Source organism: Nothobranchius furzeri, chromosome 2 (genome assembly GCF_043380555.1).
Source record: "Nothobranchius furzeri strain GRZ-AD chromosome 2, NfurGRZ-RIMD1, whole genome shotgun sequence".
NCBI lineage: Eukaryota > Metazoa > Chordata > Actinopteri > Cyprinodontiformes > Nothobranchiidae > Nothobranchius > Nothobranchius furzeri.
In genome coordinates this window covers 25,902,401-25,924,959 of record NC_091742.1, presented here as the reverse complement: position 1 = coordinate 25,924,959, position 22,559 = coordinate 25,902,401, and the positions used below count along the sequence as shown (strand labels likewise).

Below are 22,559 nucleotides of genomic sequence, written 5' to 3'. Positions count from 1 at the left end.
AAGAAGACAAAGTGGGAAGTACGGGCATGTTTTAGATATATGAAGAATGCCGAGGGACAGCTGATAGAAGACGGCTATTCTGTTTGCAGCACGTGCAGAAAAAGTGTCTGTGAAAGGCAGCAACGCTTCTAATCTCATGACACATCTGCGTGACCATCACCCACAACTATACAGTCAACGCAAGGCAAGCTAACGTTAGCGTTTTAGCTAAAATGTGTGATCCGAGGATTTGGGTTGAGGGAGAATGCAACGAGTCGCAATATAAAGCAGCCGCAGCACCGCTACCTGCATATAAACCGTGTCGCGGACACCCCCATGTTGAAATGACGCTATGCATTACGGGGCTCCCAGGGGCAGATAAGAGTTGGTCTCTCTCCGAGAATAATTATGAATTTAACAATGATTCCTGCCTGATGACATTTTCCCACATCTGCAAAGCTCACTGGAAGGACACAAACCGAGGACAATATTTTCCTGATATAGGGTTTATTACTCAAGTAAGGGTAAAAAAGTATCTGATTAGAAGGCTGCTTGAGTACTGACTATCATCTGATCTAATATTTTTAAATGATGACATCAAACAGACAAAAAATAAGAAGTTATGGGCAAATTTTGGTATTTTAAGGACTAAAGGGGGAAAATGTAAACAAATAAACAACATAATTACAAAATAACACATTTTAGGAAAAATTTAGACACAAACTGAGGACAAATTTCCTGACATACAGGGTTTATTTAATTGTGTGAAAATGTAGCACATTTTAAAAAGATACCGCGATAATACCGAAAACCGTGGTAATTTTGGTCACAATAACCGTGAGGTTAAATTTTCACACCGTGACAACCCTAGTTGAAACTTAACACCAGGACTGCGCAGGAGTGCCCCCAAGGGAAGTAAATAAAGAGCAAAGAGGAGTGGCCCCAGGACAGAACCGTGTGGTACCCCCCAACCTTAAGTCTTCCCAAGAAGAAGAAGAAAAGATCTTTTCTATAGCACCTCTCAAGATAAAAATCACAAGGCGCTTCACAAAAACAAAAAAATTAAAAATGTAAAAAAGAATTTGGAAAATGATTAAAAATATATTTTAAATGAGCAAAAAATAGACAAGTGTGATTAAAAATGTAAAGAATGAGAGAGAGAGTGAATAGGAAAGAGGAAAATCTGTGGATCCTGAGGAAGGTGGAATAGGTAGGGAGAGCAGAACAAGGAGAGGGTGATGAAGGTCACACAGAAGCCAGCTTGTGCCAAGGTGACACAGCATCGCCCACCTATACACAAAACCTCCTGCCCAAGAGGTATGTCCGCAGCTATTCAAGGGCCAACCCTGTGATCCCCGGCCACCGCTCTAGGCGATCCAGCAGAATGTCATGGTCGACTGTGTCAATGGCAGCTGTTAGGCCCACTAACAACAGCATCACAGCCGCACCCTGATCCATAGATACAAAGATACCATTTGGTGTCTGTGATTACTTTATGTTACTAATTATTTTCACTTGCAGTCAGTCTGATTATCTAAGCAGAATTTGGATCACCAGTGATTAAAAAAAAACTTTTTACTCATAATGCTAGTTGGAAACATTCACTAAAGCCTAATTTACACTTCTCCGTCTGCGTCGGGTCGGACGCACCCAACGCCATTATTCGTCCTTGTGAGCCTGCTGGAGAGCCCTCGCGGGGACGGATGGAGTCGAGCCCTCTTTTCAAAACATCCGTTCGTCGAGACGGAGAACTCAAGTTTGTGATTGGTCAGGATGCCGTAGTCGTTTACAGCGCCACCATTGCGCCCTCATAAACACGAGATCCGAGGATATCTAGCGACAGACACGGAGAATCTTGAAGAACACGCCGCGGAAAAAGTCTAAAAATATGAAAGTTTTATTCCCCCGTGACTGGAGGAGTGAAAAGATATGCAGCAAGTGTTTTATTCGTGAGCGGAAATGATGGGAAATGTGGGTTTAGAGGTGGCGAGCGCATGAAGAGGTGGAGGAGAATGAGGGACAAATTTGTCTGTGTTAAAAAGCAAAACACAATATAAGCACACTATCTTGGATCGGATTCATGACAGGATACCACAGAACAGCCCTACGCCCTCTGTTGTCCTGGCGGGGGATTGCTTTGCAACGCTCCCCAGGAGACGGAGAAGTCCGAAGGCAAAACATCTCTGTGCGTGCATGTGTGTCTCTCCTTCGTGGAGCTAACGGAGAAGTATAAATTAGGCTTAAGAACTGGTGTGGTCAAAGGTCAGAGTTTTGCAGCAGACAATTGTAGCTATGAGTTGACAGTAATGATACAATAATAAAGGTAATGACACGGCACTGTTCTCTTAAGAATCACTTTGGATCTGGACTTTCATTTCGAGCTCAAATTGCAAGCAAACACTACTCCATGTGTTCACGTCATATTTGATGGCAGTTGAAGGTGTAGATGTAAGTAAAGAGAGCTAGAAGGGGGGATGAGTGGACAGACAGACAGGCAGACAGACAGGCAGGCAGAATGACAGACTCAGAAACATACACAGGGATTATCCTTAATGTAATCCTCAGTTTGAGGGTCAGAGTGTCGTTTAGATGGACAGGCATGTTCTGAATTTTCACACCACCACTTTTTGTACACAGCTGGGTTTATTGTGCACTTGAGAGGCTGTTTTTGTTGTTTATTTTTGTGCATTATTGAGAATATGTTTAGAAATGTGTTTATGTATCTGCATGTGTGTTTCATTCCTGTGTGTGTGTGTGTGTGTGTGTGTTTGTTGTGTGTTTGCACGGCAGATGGAGAGATCATACTGAACAGCACAGATTAGGATTTTGAACGCTGCTTGTGTGGCTTTTCAAAACCGTGCCCGTGGAACTGTCAGCTGTTGGCTTATGATGCAACACTTTGGAAAGCTGAAACTTGTTGCATTGTTGTGTATTTTGCAAGTGTGTGACATCCATAGAATGATTATTTTCTCTAATTACATGTTGCAGTAGCAGCAAGGTACAGTGTTTTAGGGACAAACATTTGTTGTAAATAAAGTACTGTTGTCTTTTGGGAGGTGAGAATAAGTGAAGAAGAGTCAGAGAGGTGAAAAACGTTTGTGTCAGCTTCGGGAGGTCCTGAATAAATATTGCCTTTAAATCTGACGTGGTTTGAAATGAGGTTAGACATGGTAATAATCTCCATTGTCACCAACACACTTGTCAAGTAATCTTTATTTTCAGCATGGAAATCTCTCGTCTCTATGGGGATTTATTGTCCCAGGCCATGAATGCCTTCCCCCTTAGATACCGGGCTCCTCCACTCGTTTACCCTGCTACTCTCCATAGAAGGTCTGTTTTTGTGACAGAAATCTGGTCATTCAGGAGTAAAAACAACAATTTCCAAAATGTGGAAAAGTTAAATCTCCAGACCAGAGATTTAGTTCAAAAATAAAATAATGACTTAATAGATAATAGATAGAAAAGCAGTGCAGGGTTTTTTGTGGTATGTCTCGAGTTACATATAGTAAAAAGCAAATGTGCTGCTTTTAATTTCTACTAGTTTTCCCAAAAAAGAGGAAAAGGTCAATCCTGTCAGTTAATCAAAAAATAGAACCTCATAGAAAAAAGAAGGAACAGATTGCCCAGCTTAATTTCCATGTCTCTTGTTGTCCTTTGATAATCTGATACATTAGGCACGTGCATAACTGTAGTTTTGCGAGGAGACGGGGGGACATGCCCCCCCCCCCCCCACACACACACGCACACACTTTTTCCAAAGTCAATTTTCGTCACCTGCACTTTTTGCCATCCAGAAACAATAAAATATATTGAATAAACACTGGTTGGGCACTAGGACCAAATGGAAAACAGCCGCTTGTGTTGAAGCCTGTTCCCCATGTTACAGTTCCATCCCGGACGAGCCCCCATTGTGCTATGTCCTGGAACTGTCCATAAGCTCATCTACTGGCTCTGCTAATACTTGCTAACTTGTGATTGGCTGTTCCTGCCACCTGTGTACTTGACAGTTCTGCATTCCTGACGTAGCATAAGAGTCTCTAGGCTGTAGTTTTATACATATTCCTTGTATACTTCATGTAAAGATCTCCCCCCCCCCCCCCCCCCCACACACACACACACACACACACACACTCCCGGTCCTCATGCCAGTTGTGTCCCCTTCCACTTCTAATGTCAAAACTAGGTCTGTTGGCATGTGCGTCAGGTATTTCTATTTTATGAATTCCTCATCCAGTTTTCCTCTGTCTCTCTTTCTCACCACTGCTCTCTTCTCTTTGGTATCTCTGCCCCTCCCTCATGAGTTCTCCCTCATGTTCTGTCCTCATTTCTAACAGCGACAGTCCTGAGGGAAGCAGAGCTCTGAGGGAGAGAGAGGAGAGGATAAAGGAGAGAAAATGGCAATGACACTTACTAGGGCAGGCATTTAAAGCAAGGTGGGACGTGAAATTAAAAGGAAAGAAAGGCAGTTAGATTCATAAAGAAAGATCTGAGGGGAATCAGTAGGTGAGGAAACACGGGAGGGAGGAAGAAAAAGGAAAGGTGTTACAAGGGAAAGTAGAGAACAAAAGCAACTGTAGGTAAGGACATTAGTTCATCAGTTCATTTAACCATTAATGTGGTAAATACTAACAGAGCAGTTGTAACAGGTGGAAATGTTTCAGATTTTCTCACATAGAGCAGCAGATACATTTCCTAATTTCTGTCTTTACTGATGACCTACTCCTGTGACTGTTGTGTGCAACATCTAATTAATGTAAATCGCAACATATTAAATAGATGCAAGTAAACAACAATTATTCAAGCTTTTGGATAGGGCTGCACGATAGGAAAACCTGCGGTATTCGATAACAGTGCTTAATATTGCGATATCGATATTACTAACGATAAATGAACAAATACTGAAGTATGCAGTGTTGATGTTGTCTGGCGTGTGACGTCTGCTCTGGGCTCAAAGCAAATAAAAACTAATGCATGAATTCCATTACAACATAACATTTTCATTGCAAAAATATGCAGCTGCTCCTGCTACTGTATTAGCAGCTGCTCCTGCTACTGTATTAGCAGCTACACCTGCTACTGTATTAGCAGCTGCTCCTGCTACTGTATTAGCAGCTACACCTGCTACTGTACTAGCAGCTGCACCTGCTACTGTATTAGCTGCTGCTCCTGCTACTGTATCAGCAGCTGCACCTGCTACTGTATTAGCAGCTGCACCTGCTACTGTATTAGCAGCTGCACCTGCTACTGTATTAGCAGCTACACCTGCTACTGTATTAGCAGCTGCACCTGCTACTGTATTAGCAGCTGCACCTGCTACTGTATTAGCAGCTGCACCCGCTACTGTACTAGCAGCTGCACCCGCTACTGTATTAGCAGCTGCACCCGCTACTGTATTAGCAGCTGCACCCGCTACTGTATTAGCAGCTACACCTGCTACTGTATTAGCAGCTGCACCTGCTACTGTACTAGCAGCTGCACCCGCTACTGTATTAGCAGCTGCACCCGCTACTGTATTAGCAGCTGCACCTGCTACTGTATTAGCAGCTACACCTGCTACTGTATTAGCAGCTGCCCCTGCTACTGTATTAGCAGCTGCACCTGCTACTGTATTAGCAGCTGCACCCGCTACTGTACTAGCAGCTGCACCCGCTACTGTATTAGCAGCTGCACCCGCTACTGTATTAGCAGCTGCACCTGCTACTGTATTAGCGCTGCACCCGCTACTGTATTAGCAGCTGCACCTGCTACTGTATTAGCAGCTGCACCTGCTACTGTATTAGCAGCTGCACCTGCTACTGTATTAGCGCTGCACCCGCTACTGTACTAGCAGCTGCAGCTGCTACTGTATTAGCAGCTGCACCTGCTACTGTATTAGCAGCTGCACCTGCTACTGTATTAGCGCTGCACCCGCTACTGTATTAGCAGCTGCACCTGCTACTGTATTAGCGCTGCACCCGCTACTGTACTAGCAGCTGCAGCTGCTACTGTATTAGCGCTGCACCCGCTACTGTATTAGCAGCTGCACCTGCTACTGTATTAGCGCTGCACCCGCTACTGTACTAGCAGCTGCAGCTGCTACTGTATTAGCAGCTGCACCTGCTACTGTATTAGCAGCTGCACCTGCTACTGTACTAGCAGCTGCACCCGCTACTGTATTAGCAGCTGCACCCGCTACTGTATTAGCAGCTACACCTGCTACTGTATTAGCAGCTGCACCCGCTACTGTACTAGCAGCTGCACCCGCTACTGTATTAGCAGCTGCACCCGCTACTGTATTAGCAGCTGCACCCGCTACTGTATTAGCAGCTGCACCCGCTACTGTATTAGCAGCTGCACCCGCTACTGTATTAGCAGCTGCACCCGCTACTGTACTAGCAGCTGCACCCGCTACTGTATTAGCAGCTGCACCCGCTACTGTATTAGCAGCTGCACCTGCTACTGTATTAGCAGCTGCACCTGCTACTGTATTAGCAGCTGCACCTGCTACTGTATTAGCAGCTACACCTGCTACTGTATTAGCAGCTGCACCTGCTACTGCATTAGCAGCTACACCTGCTACTGTATTAGCAGCTGCACCTGCTACTGTATTAGCAGCTGCACCTGCTACTGCATTAGCAGCTGCACCCGCTACTGTATTAGCAGCTGCACCTGCTACTGTATTAGCAGCTACGCCTGCTACTGTATTAGCAGCTGCACCTGCTACTGTATTAGCAGCTGCACCCGCTACTGTATTAGCAGCTGCACCCGCTACTGTATTAGCAGCTGCACCTGCTACTGTATTAGCAGCTACGCCTGCTACTGTATTAGCAGCTGCACCTGCTACTGTATTAGCAGCTGCACCCGCTACTGTATTAGCAGCTGCACCCGCTACTGTATTAGCAGCTGCACCTACTACTGTCTTAGCAGCTGCACCTGCTACTGTATTAGCAGCAAAACAACAAACTGCATGCATGCAGTTTCTCAGTGACTTTAAAACATCACCTCCACCATAAAACTTTTTCTGATGCTCCAAATACAGAAAAACATCCCTTACCAGGGTTTTCTGAATAAATAAAAACAATCAGAAAATAAGTTTAAATGTTAAATAATAGCTAACATCACTTACATGCAACAGCAAATTCTCTCTCATTGCTACTGAACATTTTCTCCACTTATGTGGTTATGATTGCTGGTCCAAACTAGGAGAATATTAAGATTTTCTGAGGGAAAGAGAAAAACAATTGTCTACCTTTCAAAAAAGGAACTGGCAAAAAAAACTACATGGAAAATATGTGAAAACATTTGTTTTTAACCCCAAATTGAACAAGTTTACCTAGATCTTAAAAAGCAGCTCAGATGATGAAACTGCAACTATGATTCTGATAACAAGCTAACAAATTGAACTAGCATAACCGGCTAGCAGAGCTTCTGACTGACGGTTTATGTGCAGCAGCAAATCAACTATCCTGATTAACAAGGTTATAAAAGCTCATAAAGGAAAAATCACTTTGATGTGGGGGGGAACTTTTCCAGGCCCTCTTTAGCAGGGTGGGACTGGGAGGAGAGTGCTGTAGCCTTTTAGCTGGAAGCTAACCAGAGCCTGGGGCTAACATCACCACCCGGTGGAACACTAGCGACATGAAGGTGGGTTGGTTCACCGGCACGTGTCGGAGTCAGCCGGGTAAAAATGATTACAGACACCGAGCGGACTTGCGTTCACGTTTGAAAGCGGCGCTGATTCCAGAAACCTCAGCACAAAGTGCGTTCGTTGCTCTGAGCCAGCATGACGAACAAGGGAACGGCGCCGCTAACTCAGTTCGGGTGTTGCTTTCCATCCTAAGGGTCTACGTAGGGGGCGGGCGTATTATGTGAACGGACCCATCTGATTGGCCGCATATCAGAAGGACTACATTTGATTGGTCAAATAATACTTTCGCGTAAAAAACAGCTGGTTTACAAAAAGTTGATGTATGACACGGATGGAAATGTTGAACCAAACATTTATCGCCGTTTTTGACGTGCTTTGCGATGGGCCTATCGCACGTCCTGTTATCGCGATAACGATAATGTTTCGATATATTGTGCAGCCCTATTTTTGGATAATAATTTCAAAAGCTGATGTACTCTAAACAAACTACGAACGGTCAGCAAAGTATGTGAAGAGAATGCTGGAATGAGGGTGTTTCTGTGCGCCCTTTTTGTATTTGTTTGCACACGATCCATCTGATTTTGTTTAGAGGGAATCAGCTGGATTTTTCAGGCCTGTTTAGACAGCTTCTCCTCTTTAATCTCACTAATTAACTGTGAAATAGTTTAAGGAAACATACCTCGGTGCTGAACTAGTGCTGCATGTGCCTGTAGACAAAATTCTGAGTAGAGATAAAGAAAACAAAACATGGGACAACAGCTCATTGGGGAGATAAGTGTGTGATTCAGCATGCTTAACCTGCATTTGACCTCTTTTGTGGGAAACATCTGCCACAGTTGTAGCTCGGAAACACGCGACTCGCATCACATGCTAGAAAGTTAACCTCATCAGTGTTTTTGCAGATGCACATAAAGAGGGGTTGATTGTGTTTTTTTGCTAATCTTGTCTAAGAGAAGAAGGAAGTAAGAGTTTGGAGAGAGATGTACAGCAGAAGGATGGGGGTTGTGTGTTAAAAGGGGCCTGGGAAGAGAGGAGAAAGAGGAGTGCAGGGATTTAGTGAAAGAGAAAAGAGGGGTTCTCTGGACTTGAGAGATAGACGAGAGAGGGGGTGAGGAGAGGGTGAGATGAGGTTGTGAGGGCATAAGAACAAGGTTCCTGGTGTTAAATGGTTGTAGGGAAGGAGCGCAAGTTTTAAAGCAGACAAGTCACCGTGACAAAGCTCCGGTTGGGTGCCATCCCTCCCAAACACACTGTGAGCTTGTCCACTGAGAAACGCAGAATCTCTAAAGAGTAGACTAGTTGGTAGGCTTGTTTTGACTAACATAGGCGGGTTAGATAGGTAACAAAATAAAGTTCCCTTAGCTAAAACATCTAAGGGTTTCCTAAAGCCAGTCGCTGTGGTCTGCTGCTGTTGGTGACGTATTACAAACATAATTTACAAGGGAGTTTCCAAAATGTTAATTTAGTTCAGTTTTCTAAAGCAAAAGACTAAACATGACCACAAGAGAAACAAAATCAGAATAGAGTTATTTCTATTTGTTGTTGTTAAACCGGGTACGTAGCTGGTTGCCCCGTCGCACCGACATACACCGTTCTCTACCCCTCTCTTCCTCTCTGCCCCATGTCATCAGCCAATCATGCGTAAGACCTATTCTATTTTTACTCTAATCCCCTCCCTACTCACCACCGCTGCAGTGTGTGTGTGTGTGTGTGTGTGTGTGTGTGTGTGTGTGTGCGTCATTTTTAGTGAACATGAGGAAAGTAAAGATACCATATACAAAAAATAGAATAGAGGAGGCAGGAGGAGTGAAGTGTGGGTGATGAGAGGAGATTAAAAACAGCTTCATTGCTTTATTTTTTATTTTTTCTGGTTTGGACACCAACCTCTTCTAAAAACCTCCCTTATTTCCTTCACATTAAATCAAGAAGTGTCAAAATCACAGTTTCTGCGCCTCGTGGTTGGATTGTCAGCATCAACTTTCCCTTAAAGTGTGGCCATGTGGTGTTATCAGCAAATTAGTGTCACACTCCATAAACGTGTCTGTTGCTTTGGCGGGATGTGTGGACAGCGCTGCCAAAGATGTTTGGGTTAAAGTAAGCGTGTGTATGTGTGTGTGTGTGTGTGTGTGTGTGTGTGTGTGTGTGTGTGTGTGTGTGTGTGTGTGTGTGTTTGCGTGCAGCTGCAAGGTAAAAGGCAGTGACTCACACTTAAAGTATTGTCTAATCTGCACTCTTTCACATTTTTATGTGTGGATATGTACGAGTGTTTGCACCCAGCTGTTGCTGTATGTAGTTAAGGGACACCGTGAGCGCTTTTATTTTCCTCTGCTTTTGCAAAAAGGGAAATAAATCCATGAACTAAGGTCTAGTCCACACGTAGCTGTTTTTTTAAAAGCGAATATCCGCCCCTCCAAAAACTTTCGTCCACACCACCTCGTTTAAAAAAAAACTGTCCACACGTACCCGGATAAATACGTTGTTAAGGACATGCCAGACCTGTAGGTGGCAGTATTTCTCCCGAATTGTCTTGAGGGCATCCATGCTGTCGGCTAGTGTAAACACAGGTCGCACACGTGATGTCAGCATTTTTTGTCGCGGAAAGTGACGTTGCGGACCTTAAAACTCCGGTTTTGTCCGTCCACACGCAGACACCCAAAACGGAGAAAACGCAGATCTTCACTTTGGCCGGAGTTTTTAAAAAGATCCGTTTTCGTGTGGATGACAGGCCAAAATGTAGAAAAATATCTACGTTTTGGCAGATCCCCGGCTACGTCTGGACAGGGCCTAACTGTTCAAAAATCTTCGAGGTCAATTACTTACAGCTGTTGTTCTAAAATAAAATTGTTTTATTTTATTTTAATTACCTTAAAAGACTCAAAGTCTCTTTTTACACTTTATATTTATTTAATCAGGATCGTTGTCAAGTCGACGCCAGAAACAATGAAACACAACTTGAATATCCGATGAACAACAAGGCTTTATTCAACCGGCATTCATACAAGTTATCAATCATGAACGAAACATTTCTCTTACCGTTGCTTATGGGTGGAGAGCTGAACACCCCAGTTAGAAAACGTAATCCATGATAGGTGAAGAACTGAACACATGTAATCCATGAACCTCGTCAGGTAGAATCCTCCAAGCAGCTCTAACCCCCCTGAGCGCTGCTCTGCTCCTTATACATTCCCTGATGTGCGTGCAAAGCTGCACACCTCTACCATGATTACCCTTGATTACATCCTCATGATAAGTGTGATTGACAAACAGTAGTGATCAATAACTTATATAAAGCAATTATACAACAGATGACAAGTTCATTTTTATTACAGCTGTGTTGGAAGAGAAATCAGAATGAGCTAATATGGACTGCTAATATTTGATGTGTTCTGTTGTGTTGTATGGAGGACATATTTAAAATACCATTTGGTTTCCTCTGTTTTTGTGTCTTATCTTTACTAGAGAAACACGTTAGTAAAATATTCAGTCTTAACGCTCCGCCATCCTTCTACACTCCATATGCAGGTTGACTCGTTACCATGACAACAGAGGCAGGCTCTAAGACAGAGGTGAAGGAGAAAGCAGAGGAGTCAGCTGCTGGGCCTGACCAATCAGAGCAAGCCAAGCAGGAACACCAGGAAGGAGAAAACGCTGTGAGAGAGGAGAAGGAGGGCAAAGGAATATCTCGATATCTGCCGACATGGTTTAAGAAGCCGAAGTCTCAAAGCCAGGTAAAGGATACACTTCTAAATACAGGAGTCTGCAGGAATTTTTCTAATCCAAGACTAAACGTGTTTAACACATTTTCTTTGACCCATCCAGACCTCCCCGACTAAAGAGGTTCAGCCCACAGAGGAACCTGCTAGCAAGGCTACAAAGGAAGAAGAGGGGCCTTCCCCAGACGTGAACGGTCACGCCGAGGAAGTAGAAGAGAAGGAGGAAGTAAAGTCGGAGCAAGTGAAGGAAACAGAGGCAGAGACTCATTCCAATACCAGTGCAGACACCGAGGTACTGGTCACACACTTCTTACCCACACCTCAGCACCAGGGGATGTTTAGAGCCTGGTCTAGACTCCTGGAACATGTGACATTCCCAGCGTTGTTTCTTATTCGGTGCTTTGCGTAAATCTGTAAGTCAGAAAACCTGCTTCTGAAACATTATTATACATTTATAAACTTATATCTGCAACAGTTTTTAATTTATTTTTCTTTTTATTAGCTTCATATTACAGTCAGACAAAATCATTTAGTTCTATTATAATTAAGTCTACAAAAATACAAAAATCTGTACTTCACATTTATATATATATATATATATATATATATATATATACATATACATATATATATATATATATATATATATATATATATATATATATATATATATATATATATATATATATTATCCATCCATTTTCTGAACCCGCTTTGTCCATGTGGGGTCACGGGGGTGGAGGGGTGGGGGGGCTGGTGCCTATCTCCAGCGGTCGATGGGCAATCAGGCGGGGTACACCCTGGACAGAGAGCCAGTCCATCGCAGGGCAACACAGAGACACACAATCATGCACACACACAACTAAGGACAATTTAGACAGACCAATCAACCTAACAGTCATGTTTTTGGACTGTGGGAGGAAGCCGGAGAACCCGGAGAGAACCCACGCATGCACAGGGAGAACAAGCAAACTCCATGCAGAAAGATCCCAGGCCGGGAAGCGAACCCAGGACCTTCTTGCTGCAAGGCAACAGCTCTAACCACTGCTCCACTGTGCAGCCTTCTCATATATATATATTTATGTATATATACATTTAGCAGGGTATCCGCGGGTCCTTAAAAAGTCTTAAAAAGTCTTAAATTAGCTTTTCCTAATTTAAGGCCTTAAAAGTCCTTAAAAATGACAAATAATCCTTAAATCCAGTTTCCAGAGGTCTTAAATTACCAAAGACCCAATAAACAAGATTCTTTTATTTCTATAAAAATTTCGTGAATTTCTAGTTAGTGTTCAGCATTTTTTGTGTATGACGTTGACGTAAGCGGAACCGTACGCAGTCAGTTGGTTGTGAAAGGGGGCTATTTTTCTAGATAAGCACATTAGCTGGTTAAGCTAGTGGGAGCTTGCGCCATGGGGAAGGGCAAGTTTAATGGTAACTGGATGGTTAATCCCACATTCGCGACGCGGTTAGCACCGGTTCCAGGCAATAGCTGGAAATTATCGCTTAAATTTAATTTTTAAAATAGCTTAAATTTGGTCAAAGTGGCCTTAAAAAAGGTCTTAAAAAGTCTTAAATTTGGCTCCCTTAAATCTGCAGATACCCTGATTTAGGGATGTAAGAAAATATCGATATGGCAATATATCGTGATATTGTTTCCTGCAATATTATATCGATATTCAAAAGCTGTGTATCGAATTTTGGGAAGAATTCACATGCAAACATTTGTGTATTTTCATTTCCTTTGGTGCAATTCAAACGCCGACTTCTAGTTGGCAGCAGTGTGCAGGGTTTTGTTTCCACTATTGAAATGTACATCTCTTTATTATGGTTCAGATACATCACGATAAACATGTTAAGTATCAGTTTGGGCAGTTTATTGAAGTTTCCTACAATAGATTCAGTCTAAAAAAATCGCTACTATTGTCTGGCTGAATGTATCGCAATATATCGTGGTATATCGTATCGTCTCCCCCGTATCGTGATGCATATCGTATTGCCAGAATTTCACCAATACACATCCCTATATAAATTTTAAATTATCTTCTTGATTATTACATTTATTTACTTATTCTAGCAACAATAATAAACGTCAGGCTCAATGCCAGTGTCGTTGTCATGTATAAATTAAATACTTCTTGTCAGGGCTGGTATGAAGGACTGGACCCAAATGCAGAGTTCGGTAAAACAAGGCTTTTATGTAGGCAAAGGCTTATTTAACTAAGGATCAAAAAACGATCAAAAAACAGAACTGAGTCAAAGGACCAGTAGCTTAATACCTGGCTGGAACAAGAGAATGAAAACTAACGAACTGGCAGCCGAAAGAGAACAAAAGCTGGTTAAATACACAGCTGGGGGAAATCAGAGTGATGAGGAACAGGAAAAAGAACTGAAACAGGAGAGGTGACGGCAAAATAAAACAGGAAGTGGGATGGATGAACAGGTCTCACAGCAGGGCGTGACACTTCTTTGTACTGAGGAGTTGGTTGGTTGGTGGTGACCAGTTTCCCATCATATTAGTTTTTATGACTGCTGTTACTAGATTTATTTTATGAGGAACAAACAAAACAGATTTGAAAGAAACCCTTTAAAACTGCTAATAATTTAACAAAACTGATGTCGTTTCTTCACACTGAGCCAGGCAGGCCCACCCGCTGAGATCATTTCAGTCGTCCGGCCAAAAGGAAACACCTCTTTTTTTAAAAAAACAACTCTATAAAGTACTAAAGGGGAATTACAGAAGAAAACTTCCACAGTTTGGATCAAGATTTGTGTGCTCAGGAATTCAGAACTTCTTTAGAAAGGAGTTAAGTTGGATATAGCATCTGATGTTTCCATTTTTCCTTGCAGCCAGCCAAGGGAGAAAGGGTGGAAGAGGTAGAGGAGCAGAGTCCAGAAGAAGCCAAGGAAACAAAGGAGGGGGAAGGAGCAGAGGAGGAGAAGAAGGAAGGACAGGTGGAGGCTGAAGGGAACGGGCAGACATCTGTTTTCCAGTCTCCTCTTCGCGTGGTGAGAAAGACCAAGATGAAGGTGATAGTGTGTCACGTCACCCTCCTGGATGGGACCGACTTCACCTGTGAGGTGGAGGTAAGACTAAGCGCATCCTGAGAACAGGAAAGGGAAGTGAAGTTGGTGTGGATGTGAGTGAGAAACCCAAAAATCTGCAGTTGGTGTCAAGATAGAACCAGCAACCGACACGCCATGTGTCCCTCTGTTACTGAAGGAGGCGACGTGTGAGCAGCACTCTGACGATGATGTAATCAGTAATGGGGTTGTAGAGCATCTTTCTGTGATTGTGTGAGTGTGTGTGTGTGTGTATGTGAGTGTGTGTGTGTATGTGAGTGTGTGTGTGTATGTGAGTGTGTGTGTGTGTGTGTGTATGTGAGTGTGTGTGTGTGTGTGTACGTGAGTGTGTGTAGGGGTTTTTTAACTTTCTGACTCAAAGGGATGTTATGGTGGAATCACTTGCTCGGGGCGTAGTTTAGAACAGTGGTTCCTAACCTGGGGGTCCCGACCCCCCACAAGGGGGCGCCAAAGCCTCTCAGTGGGTCGCCAGGACCTCCCCACTTTAAGGGGTTAAAACTTCATTTATTACTTGTTTATAGCCTACAGTTTGCTCACATTTTTTTTCATGAGTGAAAAGTTTACTGATATTAAGACAGGAAATAATTAGTACAGAAAAAGTAACACACTTTTAGGAACATTTTGCTCAGCTCACTGTTTTATTTTCAAGTGTCAAAAGTTCATTAAAGATAGGACTGGTTGATCAATCACAGCCTTTACAGTAAATAATCTAGTATAAACAGTAATATACACATTTAAGCACATTTTGCTCAGTGTATTTTTTTATGAGTCAAATGTTTATTGAAAGGAATGATTGATTTATCCGTGTTTACAAGAAACAATGTGTTCAGAAAAGTAATACAAACTGTCAAGCACATTATGCTCTGTTTGGTTTTGTTAATGACTTTCTTCTGTACTGGAGCCTACTATTACTGTTGAATCAAAGCATATTAAAATGTGCTTGAACAATTCTATCATTTATTAATAATGTTTGTACTGGAAGAGAGAATGGGAGGGGGTCGTCAGAAATGTTACTGGTAAAAAACGGGGTCCCTTAGGAAAAAGGTTGGGAACCACTGGTTTAGAAGATAAATGCAAAGCAGAACATGCTGCAGGGATTTGTCTGGGGACTAGAGCACGCACACACGCACGCACACACACACACACACACACACACACACACACACACACACACACACACACACACACACACACACACACACAGATTAGGGGGTCTCAGATTAGTTTTCTGCATCTGTTCCTCTAACGGTCAGGTGCATTAGACCCTCACAGATGCTCTCTTTAGAACCGTGTCTTTTTTATTGGTACTTTTCTCATTACTCCAGTAAGTTATGCTACAAAAGGTTTCCCTGGTGGCATGCGTATTTTTAGCTCTACACCCCTCACATTCCCACACTCCATTCAACTCACTGGGAGTCTGCTCAGTGTGGCCACTGAGTTCCAGGGCTGAGATTTGAACTTCACATTTTCAAACTCCTCACTGGTAAATAACCAGTAACCAGTAACAAACCTGCTCCCTGGTCTACGGCCTGCCAGTGGCACGTCTGGGAGAGTCTACATTTGTTTGAACAGTAACTGCTTTGTGTCGCTACAGATAATGCTGACACTGCATCTAAATGCTATTGTCTCATAGCAAACACACACACATGCACACACACACTCACTCAGTAACTTATCCATCCCTCCCTCCCTCCACCACGCTGGCATAGAAAGGATCATGGGAGGGAGAGATGCACAATGCATTCCAGAGATTAAATGTTCTGTTTTGCCCAGCAAGCCTCTAAAGCTTGGTTTATGCTTGACGCGTTCACTTTCCGCTTGGTGATGCGGCTCGCGGATGGAACGCGCTTCACAACTCGCAGCGTTTATGGTTCATGAGGCTCGTCTCTGCGGGTGAGCCAATATTTTCCCAAACTGTAGGGGGCAGCATGGAGCTCTACAGTAGGGCTGAAACGATTCCTCGAGTACCTCGAATAATTCGAGTACAAAAAATCCTCGAGTCAAATTCTCTGCCTCGAGGATTCGTTTAATTCATATTTAATTAATTCAGGGCTTTGCAATCGCCCGGGGTCGTGTTTCACCCGGACCGAAATAAGTGACGCACATGCCCACTGGGCTGAACGCACACGCGAGTAGCGAATGTAACTTAACTTTCTCTTAAGCTATGGCGGACAACGTGGACCCTGGTGGAGTTCTAAAAAGACACAAAATGTCAAAGGTGTGGGACCATTTTTCACGTCGTAAGGTGAAAAACGTAGTCCAGTATAAACACTGTAAAACGGATTTAGCCTACCACAACACCACATCCTCCATGCTGCAGCACCTGTAAATGTCACTTCTGCAAGCGGACTCGGAGCCTCTACAAGATAATGCTTTTTAGCCCGTATTTCTATATATTCTGCAGACACTGCGACTTTTTCGTTTGTAGCACTCAGTTTCAGCTCACACCGTACATCTGGTAGCAACACGTCAAACTTAAAATGTGCTAAAAAATAGTTTTACACAACACGTCGGACTTTTTATTGTGTTACTGATGTCCGTTGTCCCTCGGGGTTTCTGCAGGAGGACACGGGTATTTATGAGTGGCGGAGGAAAACGAAAGAAAGTAAATAAATGTTTTGTGATCAGTATAGTTTGACAAAACCACGACAAACATGCTTTCGACAATCCTTGTTATTGTGTGAGAAAAAAGTGTAGAAATTAAAACGGACGTGTGTTAATAGGGAAACAGCCGGCGAGCTGTTTGTGCATGCGCCGTGAGCGGTTCTGGTTCTGTTTGGGCCGCAGCCGCTCGCAGCGCTACTTCAACAGCTATCCTCTGGCTTGCAGGTTAGCAGATTCTCGCACGAGGGGAAAATCGGCTCAGGTTGTTTACTTATTTTTTGCACAGGCATTTGTTTACTGTGAAGTAAAGTTGAAGTGCTGAAGTTTTGAAAACTAATTTTGAATAAAACTTGAAGAATAACTGGCAATTGCTTGCTCATTTTAAGAGGTCTTTCATAATTATAACATGCTATTTGATATAATGGTTTACAAACACAAAAGGGTCATTTATTAGAGTACTCGATTAATCGAAAAAAAGATTCGATAGAGTACTCGATTACAAAAATATTCGATAGTTGCAGCCCTACTCTACAGCATGCATCCAACACTACACCATAGTAGAAGTAGAAATTACTGTTTACAACATGGCATTCCAGCATTTTTAACAGCGTCCTCGTCTTTTCCGACAGTGCGAGCTATTTCTCTCCAAGAATTATTAACAACATGTTGATCACGGTGATCTCTGAGAGCTGAATCATACAAATGTCTGTATTTACGAACCTCTGCCATACTAGTTCTTGCCAGTCCGCCATGTTTTTCTGCGTCCGACCGTTCGCGTGGTTAGAAAATTTCCTAGGTGCGTGTTGCGGAAATTTTGGGCTGTGCGGAGGCGCGGTGGAGGGGCGTGGTTGTTAAAATGACGCAATTTTGCAGCGCGGAGCCGTGCGAACCTCGCGGACGCGTCAAGCATAAACCTAGCTTAACACACAGTTCAACAGGCTTTCACTCACACTTTCAACACTAATCGCCCTGTCAGTTCAAACTAAGACACATTAACCACTAAAAGATCATTGCTGTTACCTGTAGTGCCTTCAGACTGAAAACTGTGCAGACATTTGTTCTCTCAGTATCATGTGGTTCTGGTGTTTCATTAGAATCGGTGTCTACAAAAGTTTAGCATTTTACCCGTCATGAGATTGCACAAGAGCTTACTATATCACTCTTAATGTAATTTTCAAGATTGGACCAAATGGCTCACAAAGCCTTTTTTATATGCATACATTTTAAAAATGTAATCCCTTAGTTTGACATTTTTTGGAGGCACGCAGATGGGAAAACTCTAAAGGTCACGTTCTCACTTAAGCTGGGCGGACACTGTGTGACTTTTTCACTCGTAGCACTCGGCTTCAGCTCAAACTGTACGACTTCCTCGCAGGGCAGCTCTCACGAGTCATGTGCTCACACTGCACGACCCAGTTCTCGGATGCGACCTGACTGCTCACGCTGTACGTCTGGTAGCAACACGTCGGACCTAAAAATATGCTAAAAATAGCCGTTTTTACTCAACACGTCAGCCTTTTTTGTCTTGCCTGTTGTCCTTCGGGAGCGCTGCAGGAGGACACACAGGGATTTATGGGGGTTGGATGAGGAAAACGAAATAAAGAAAGTAAATCTGTGTTTTGTGATCAGTTTAATCTGACATGAACACGACAAACACGCTTTCTTGACAATCTTTGTGAGTAAAAAAACGTGTAGAAACTAAAACGAACAGCGTGTGTTATTAGGGAAATAGCGGGTGAGCGGTGTTGATGCAGGATTGCGCATGCGCCGTGAGCGGTTCTGATACTTTTTGGGTCGCAGCTGCTCGCAGCGCCGCTTCAACAGTGCGATACCCTCACGAGGGACGAGCAACATATCAAACACGCCAGAAGTCCGTGCGAGCTCACGATTGCTGATCGGTAGCTGGTCACGTGGTGCTAATCGCCTCTCGTAACCCCCTGTACACTACACGACGCTCGGCGCAAAACTCGCCCCGATCTCGTGGATTCCCGCACGAGTGGAAAATCGGCTCAAAAAAGTGAAAAAGTCGCACAGTGTACGCCCGGCTTTACACTTTGCACTGAGCAGCATCATAAATGGTGTCTGAGTTTGACCAAGTATAGGAAAATACCGCAGATGTTTTCAGCCGCCCCAGGACAAACCAGAAAAATGCATTCTTTCATCCTCTTGCTTCCACTTGTACCACGCTCCCTGCCCTGTCTGTCAGCCCATCTGAGTAATGCCACTCGCCGTCTGTTTGACTCAGTTTGTGTTTAAAAGAAAAGCAAAACAAGAATTCAACCCATTCAAAATGACTCCATTCTTTCTGATGACTTTCTTTTATTTTCCACCCTCTTCATTGTGACCTTCTGTCTCTGTTAAGAGGGCCGATGTGTGTGCGTGTGCACAGAGGCACGCACACACACATGGATGGGTGCTAAATGTCAGTGTCATAGCTGAGTCTGGAGGATTTTATGTCTGGCTCGAGTCGGGCTTGTGAACGAGTCCGTTTGCCTAGAGACTGATGGAGAAACTGAGCAAGTATGGAGGGAAAAATAAAGCAGACGCAGGGGCGATCTACTGTTACGTAAATTTATTTTGTTAGCTTTTCTTATTTTAAGGTTTCTGGCACAACTTGACCTGCTTTTGAGCTTCATGGTGATAGACACTTATCTCAACAGGAACACTTATTGGGAAAATAGCATAATTAAACTTTATGAAACAATAAATAGAGCCATTATCCTGTTTCATCACTTTAATCATTGTTTTTATGGGATGTTTGAAACATTTTTGAGTATTTTTATTGTTAAATACAGACAAGTTATTATATAACCTCAACAACTTTCTCTGTGTTTACAGAAGCGTGCAAAGGGTCAGTTCTTGTTCTTTAAGGTGTGTGAGCATCTTAATCTGCTGGAGAAAGACTACTTTGGCCTGATATACAAAGACAACCATGAACAGAAGGTATGTCACACAGAAGTTATGTTGCATTCACATCTGGGTCGGCCCATTCAAACCCTGGTAGGTAATTGTGTTCACATCTGGGTAATTTGTGCGTTTTCAATGCTCGTCCGACCATTTTTTTGGGACCGGCTGCTCCCCGATGTACAGCTGAGATGCTGGTTAAAGTGGTAGCCTCTGATTGCAGGCTAGCGTCAGCCAGTGGCGGCTTCCTGAATGTGCGATTCATTATCAGTCTTGATGCAGTGGAGCAATCCTATTCTCTGACTGCTGCTTGGACCTGCCGCGGGAGTCTGAGGACCACTGCTCAGTGAGACAGTAAGAAGCCGTGTGCTTCATGCCAGAGTATCCAAAAGCAACGATGCTCACGGCTCCTTTTGTTTACTTGCTCAAGGTAGGGATGTCCCGATACAACTGTTTCACTTCCGATACGATACGGATATTGCAGCCTTCAGTATTGACCAATACCAATATTAATCTAATACGATATCAGCACAAATCATTCGTACTTTTACCTATTTCGTAGTGAGGAATGTATGAAAAGGTTGTTCAAGTGAAATTACTCAATCGGAGAACAAGAGCCAATAGCAGTAAGTATGAAAAAAAAACTATAATTACATGGTTTGGGGAATGCGTTTAACCCAAGACATGCAGAGTCACACACTCACAGATCGTATGGTAAAAAAAAAAAGAATCTTTATTTTAAAACGGGAACTGAAGGTGCACTGGAAAAACCCAGTGGAGATCGAGAACGGGAGCGCAGCAGCGTCTGAGGAGTGGTGAGCAGATACAGGTGAGTCCAGGATTGTAAGTCTAAACTTGGTGGGTTCAGAGAATAGACTTACGGGGAGTAGGGGAGCGTAGGAATGAGAGAGGGTAGGTTGGGTGCCGAGGTGAATCCAAGTGGGGCGTCCAGGAGAGGGAGCGAGAGGAGAGCGGGCCGGCCGGGAGGAATGGAGAACGGTGAGAGCTGCGTCTGGAAATCCTATGGGGCACAGGTGAGTAATCCTGAGGAGTCGCAGAAATCCAAAGACGTAATCCAGAGAAATCACAACCTGGTAACGGGTAAGCACAGGGAAAAGATCCAAAGGTTCACAAAAAATCCTAGAAACACTAGAGCACAAAATCCAAGAGTCGCAAGAGGGCAGGAAACTACCAAGCTGTAGTAATCATCCGGCGTCGAGGAGTGTTCTCCATCCTCCTTTTGTAGCAAGACCCGCTGATTGCAAATCAGCTGCAGCTGGAGCCTCCCTCTCCTGAAACACACAACTCAAAGATGGGAAAATGAGAGGAGTACTCACCCCGGCACTTGACAGATAATTTTTTCTTAACCATTGTTTGCAAAAATATGAACCTTAACGAATTGCTTATATCGGAGATTTTTGATGCCATCTGATATAATTCGATACTGTTTTTGGGCCGATATCGAATTACTTCCGATATCGGAACGGGACATCCCTAACTTAAGGGGAACATCACAGACTTCTCTGCACATCTTTCGCTCGGCCCACATGCTCTGAGATATTCGTGTTCCCGAGAAGGCTGCGTGAACCAGACATCATGGTGTGAACCAGGCATCATGGCTGTGAACCAGGCATCATGGCTGTGAACCAGGCATCATGGCGTGAACCAGGCATCATGGCTGTGAACCAGACATCATGGTGTGAACCAGGCATCATGGCTGTGAACCAGACATCATGGCGTGAACCAGACATCATGGTTGTGAACCAGGCATCATGGCGTGAACCAGACATCATGGTTGTGAACCAGGCATCATGGTGTGAACCAGACATCATGGCGTGAACCAGGCATCATGGCGTGAACCAGACATCATGGCGTGAACCAGGCATCATGGCTGTGAACCAGACATCATGGTGTGAACCAGGCATCATGGCGTGAACCAGGCATCATGGCTGTGAACCAGGCATCATGGCGTGAACCAGACATCATGGCGTGAACCAGGCATCATGGCGTGAACCAGACATCATGGCGTGAACCAGGCATCATGGCTGTGAACCAGACATCATGGTGTGAACCAGGCATCATGGCGTGAACCAGGCATCATGGCGTGAACCAGACATCATGGCTGTGAACCAGGCATCATGGCGTGAACCAGACATCATGGCGTGAACCAGGCATCATGGCGTGAACCAGGCATCATGGTTGTGAACCAGACATCATGGCTGTGAACCAGACATCATGGCTGTGAACCAGACATCATGGCTGTGAACCAGGCATCATGGCTGTGAACCAGACATCATGGCTGTGAACCAGGCATCATGGCGTGAACCAGACATCATGGCTGTGAACCAGACATCATGGCTGTGAACCAGGCGTCATGGCGTGAACCAGGCATCATGGCGTGAACCAGACATCATGGCTGTGAACCAGACATCATGGCTGTGAACCAGGCATCATGGTGTGAACCAGACATCATGGCGTGAACCAGGCATCATGGCGTGAACCAGGCATCATGGCGTGAACCAGACATCATGGCTGTGAACCAGACATCATGGCTGTGAACCAGGCGTCATGGCGTGAACCAGGCATCATGGCGTGAACCAGGCATCATGGCGTGAACCAGACATCATGGCTGTGAACCAGGCATCATGGTG

General features: G+C 44.0%; 1 protein-coding gene across 9 annotated transcripts in view; it reads left to right on the top strand.

The window, feature by feature from the left end:
• The window catches only part of epb41l2 (erythrocyte membrane protein band 4.1 like 2), a 72,961-nt gene that overhangs the window by 13,747 nt on the left and 36,655 nt on the right, over positions 1-22,559 (top strand). For 8 of the 9 annotated variants that reach the window (XM_054748350.2, XM_054748345.2, XM_054748352.2 and 5 more), the window contains exons 2-5: positions 11,129-11,334; positions 11,426-11,611; positions 14,167-14,403; positions 19,843-19,947. In XM_054748350.2, the coding sequence (XP_054604325.1) occupies positions 11,143-11,334; positions 11,426-11,611; positions 14,167-14,403; positions 19,843-19,947 (720 nt within the window). In that variant the 5' untranslated portion in view covers positions 11,129-11,142. Of the gene's footprint in view, positions 1-4,416; positions 4,557-11,128; positions 11,335-11,425; positions 11,612-14,166; positions 14,404-19,842; positions 19,948-22,559 lie in introns of those variants that run through there. The other variant, XM_054748344.2, reaches the window with a different exon arrangement.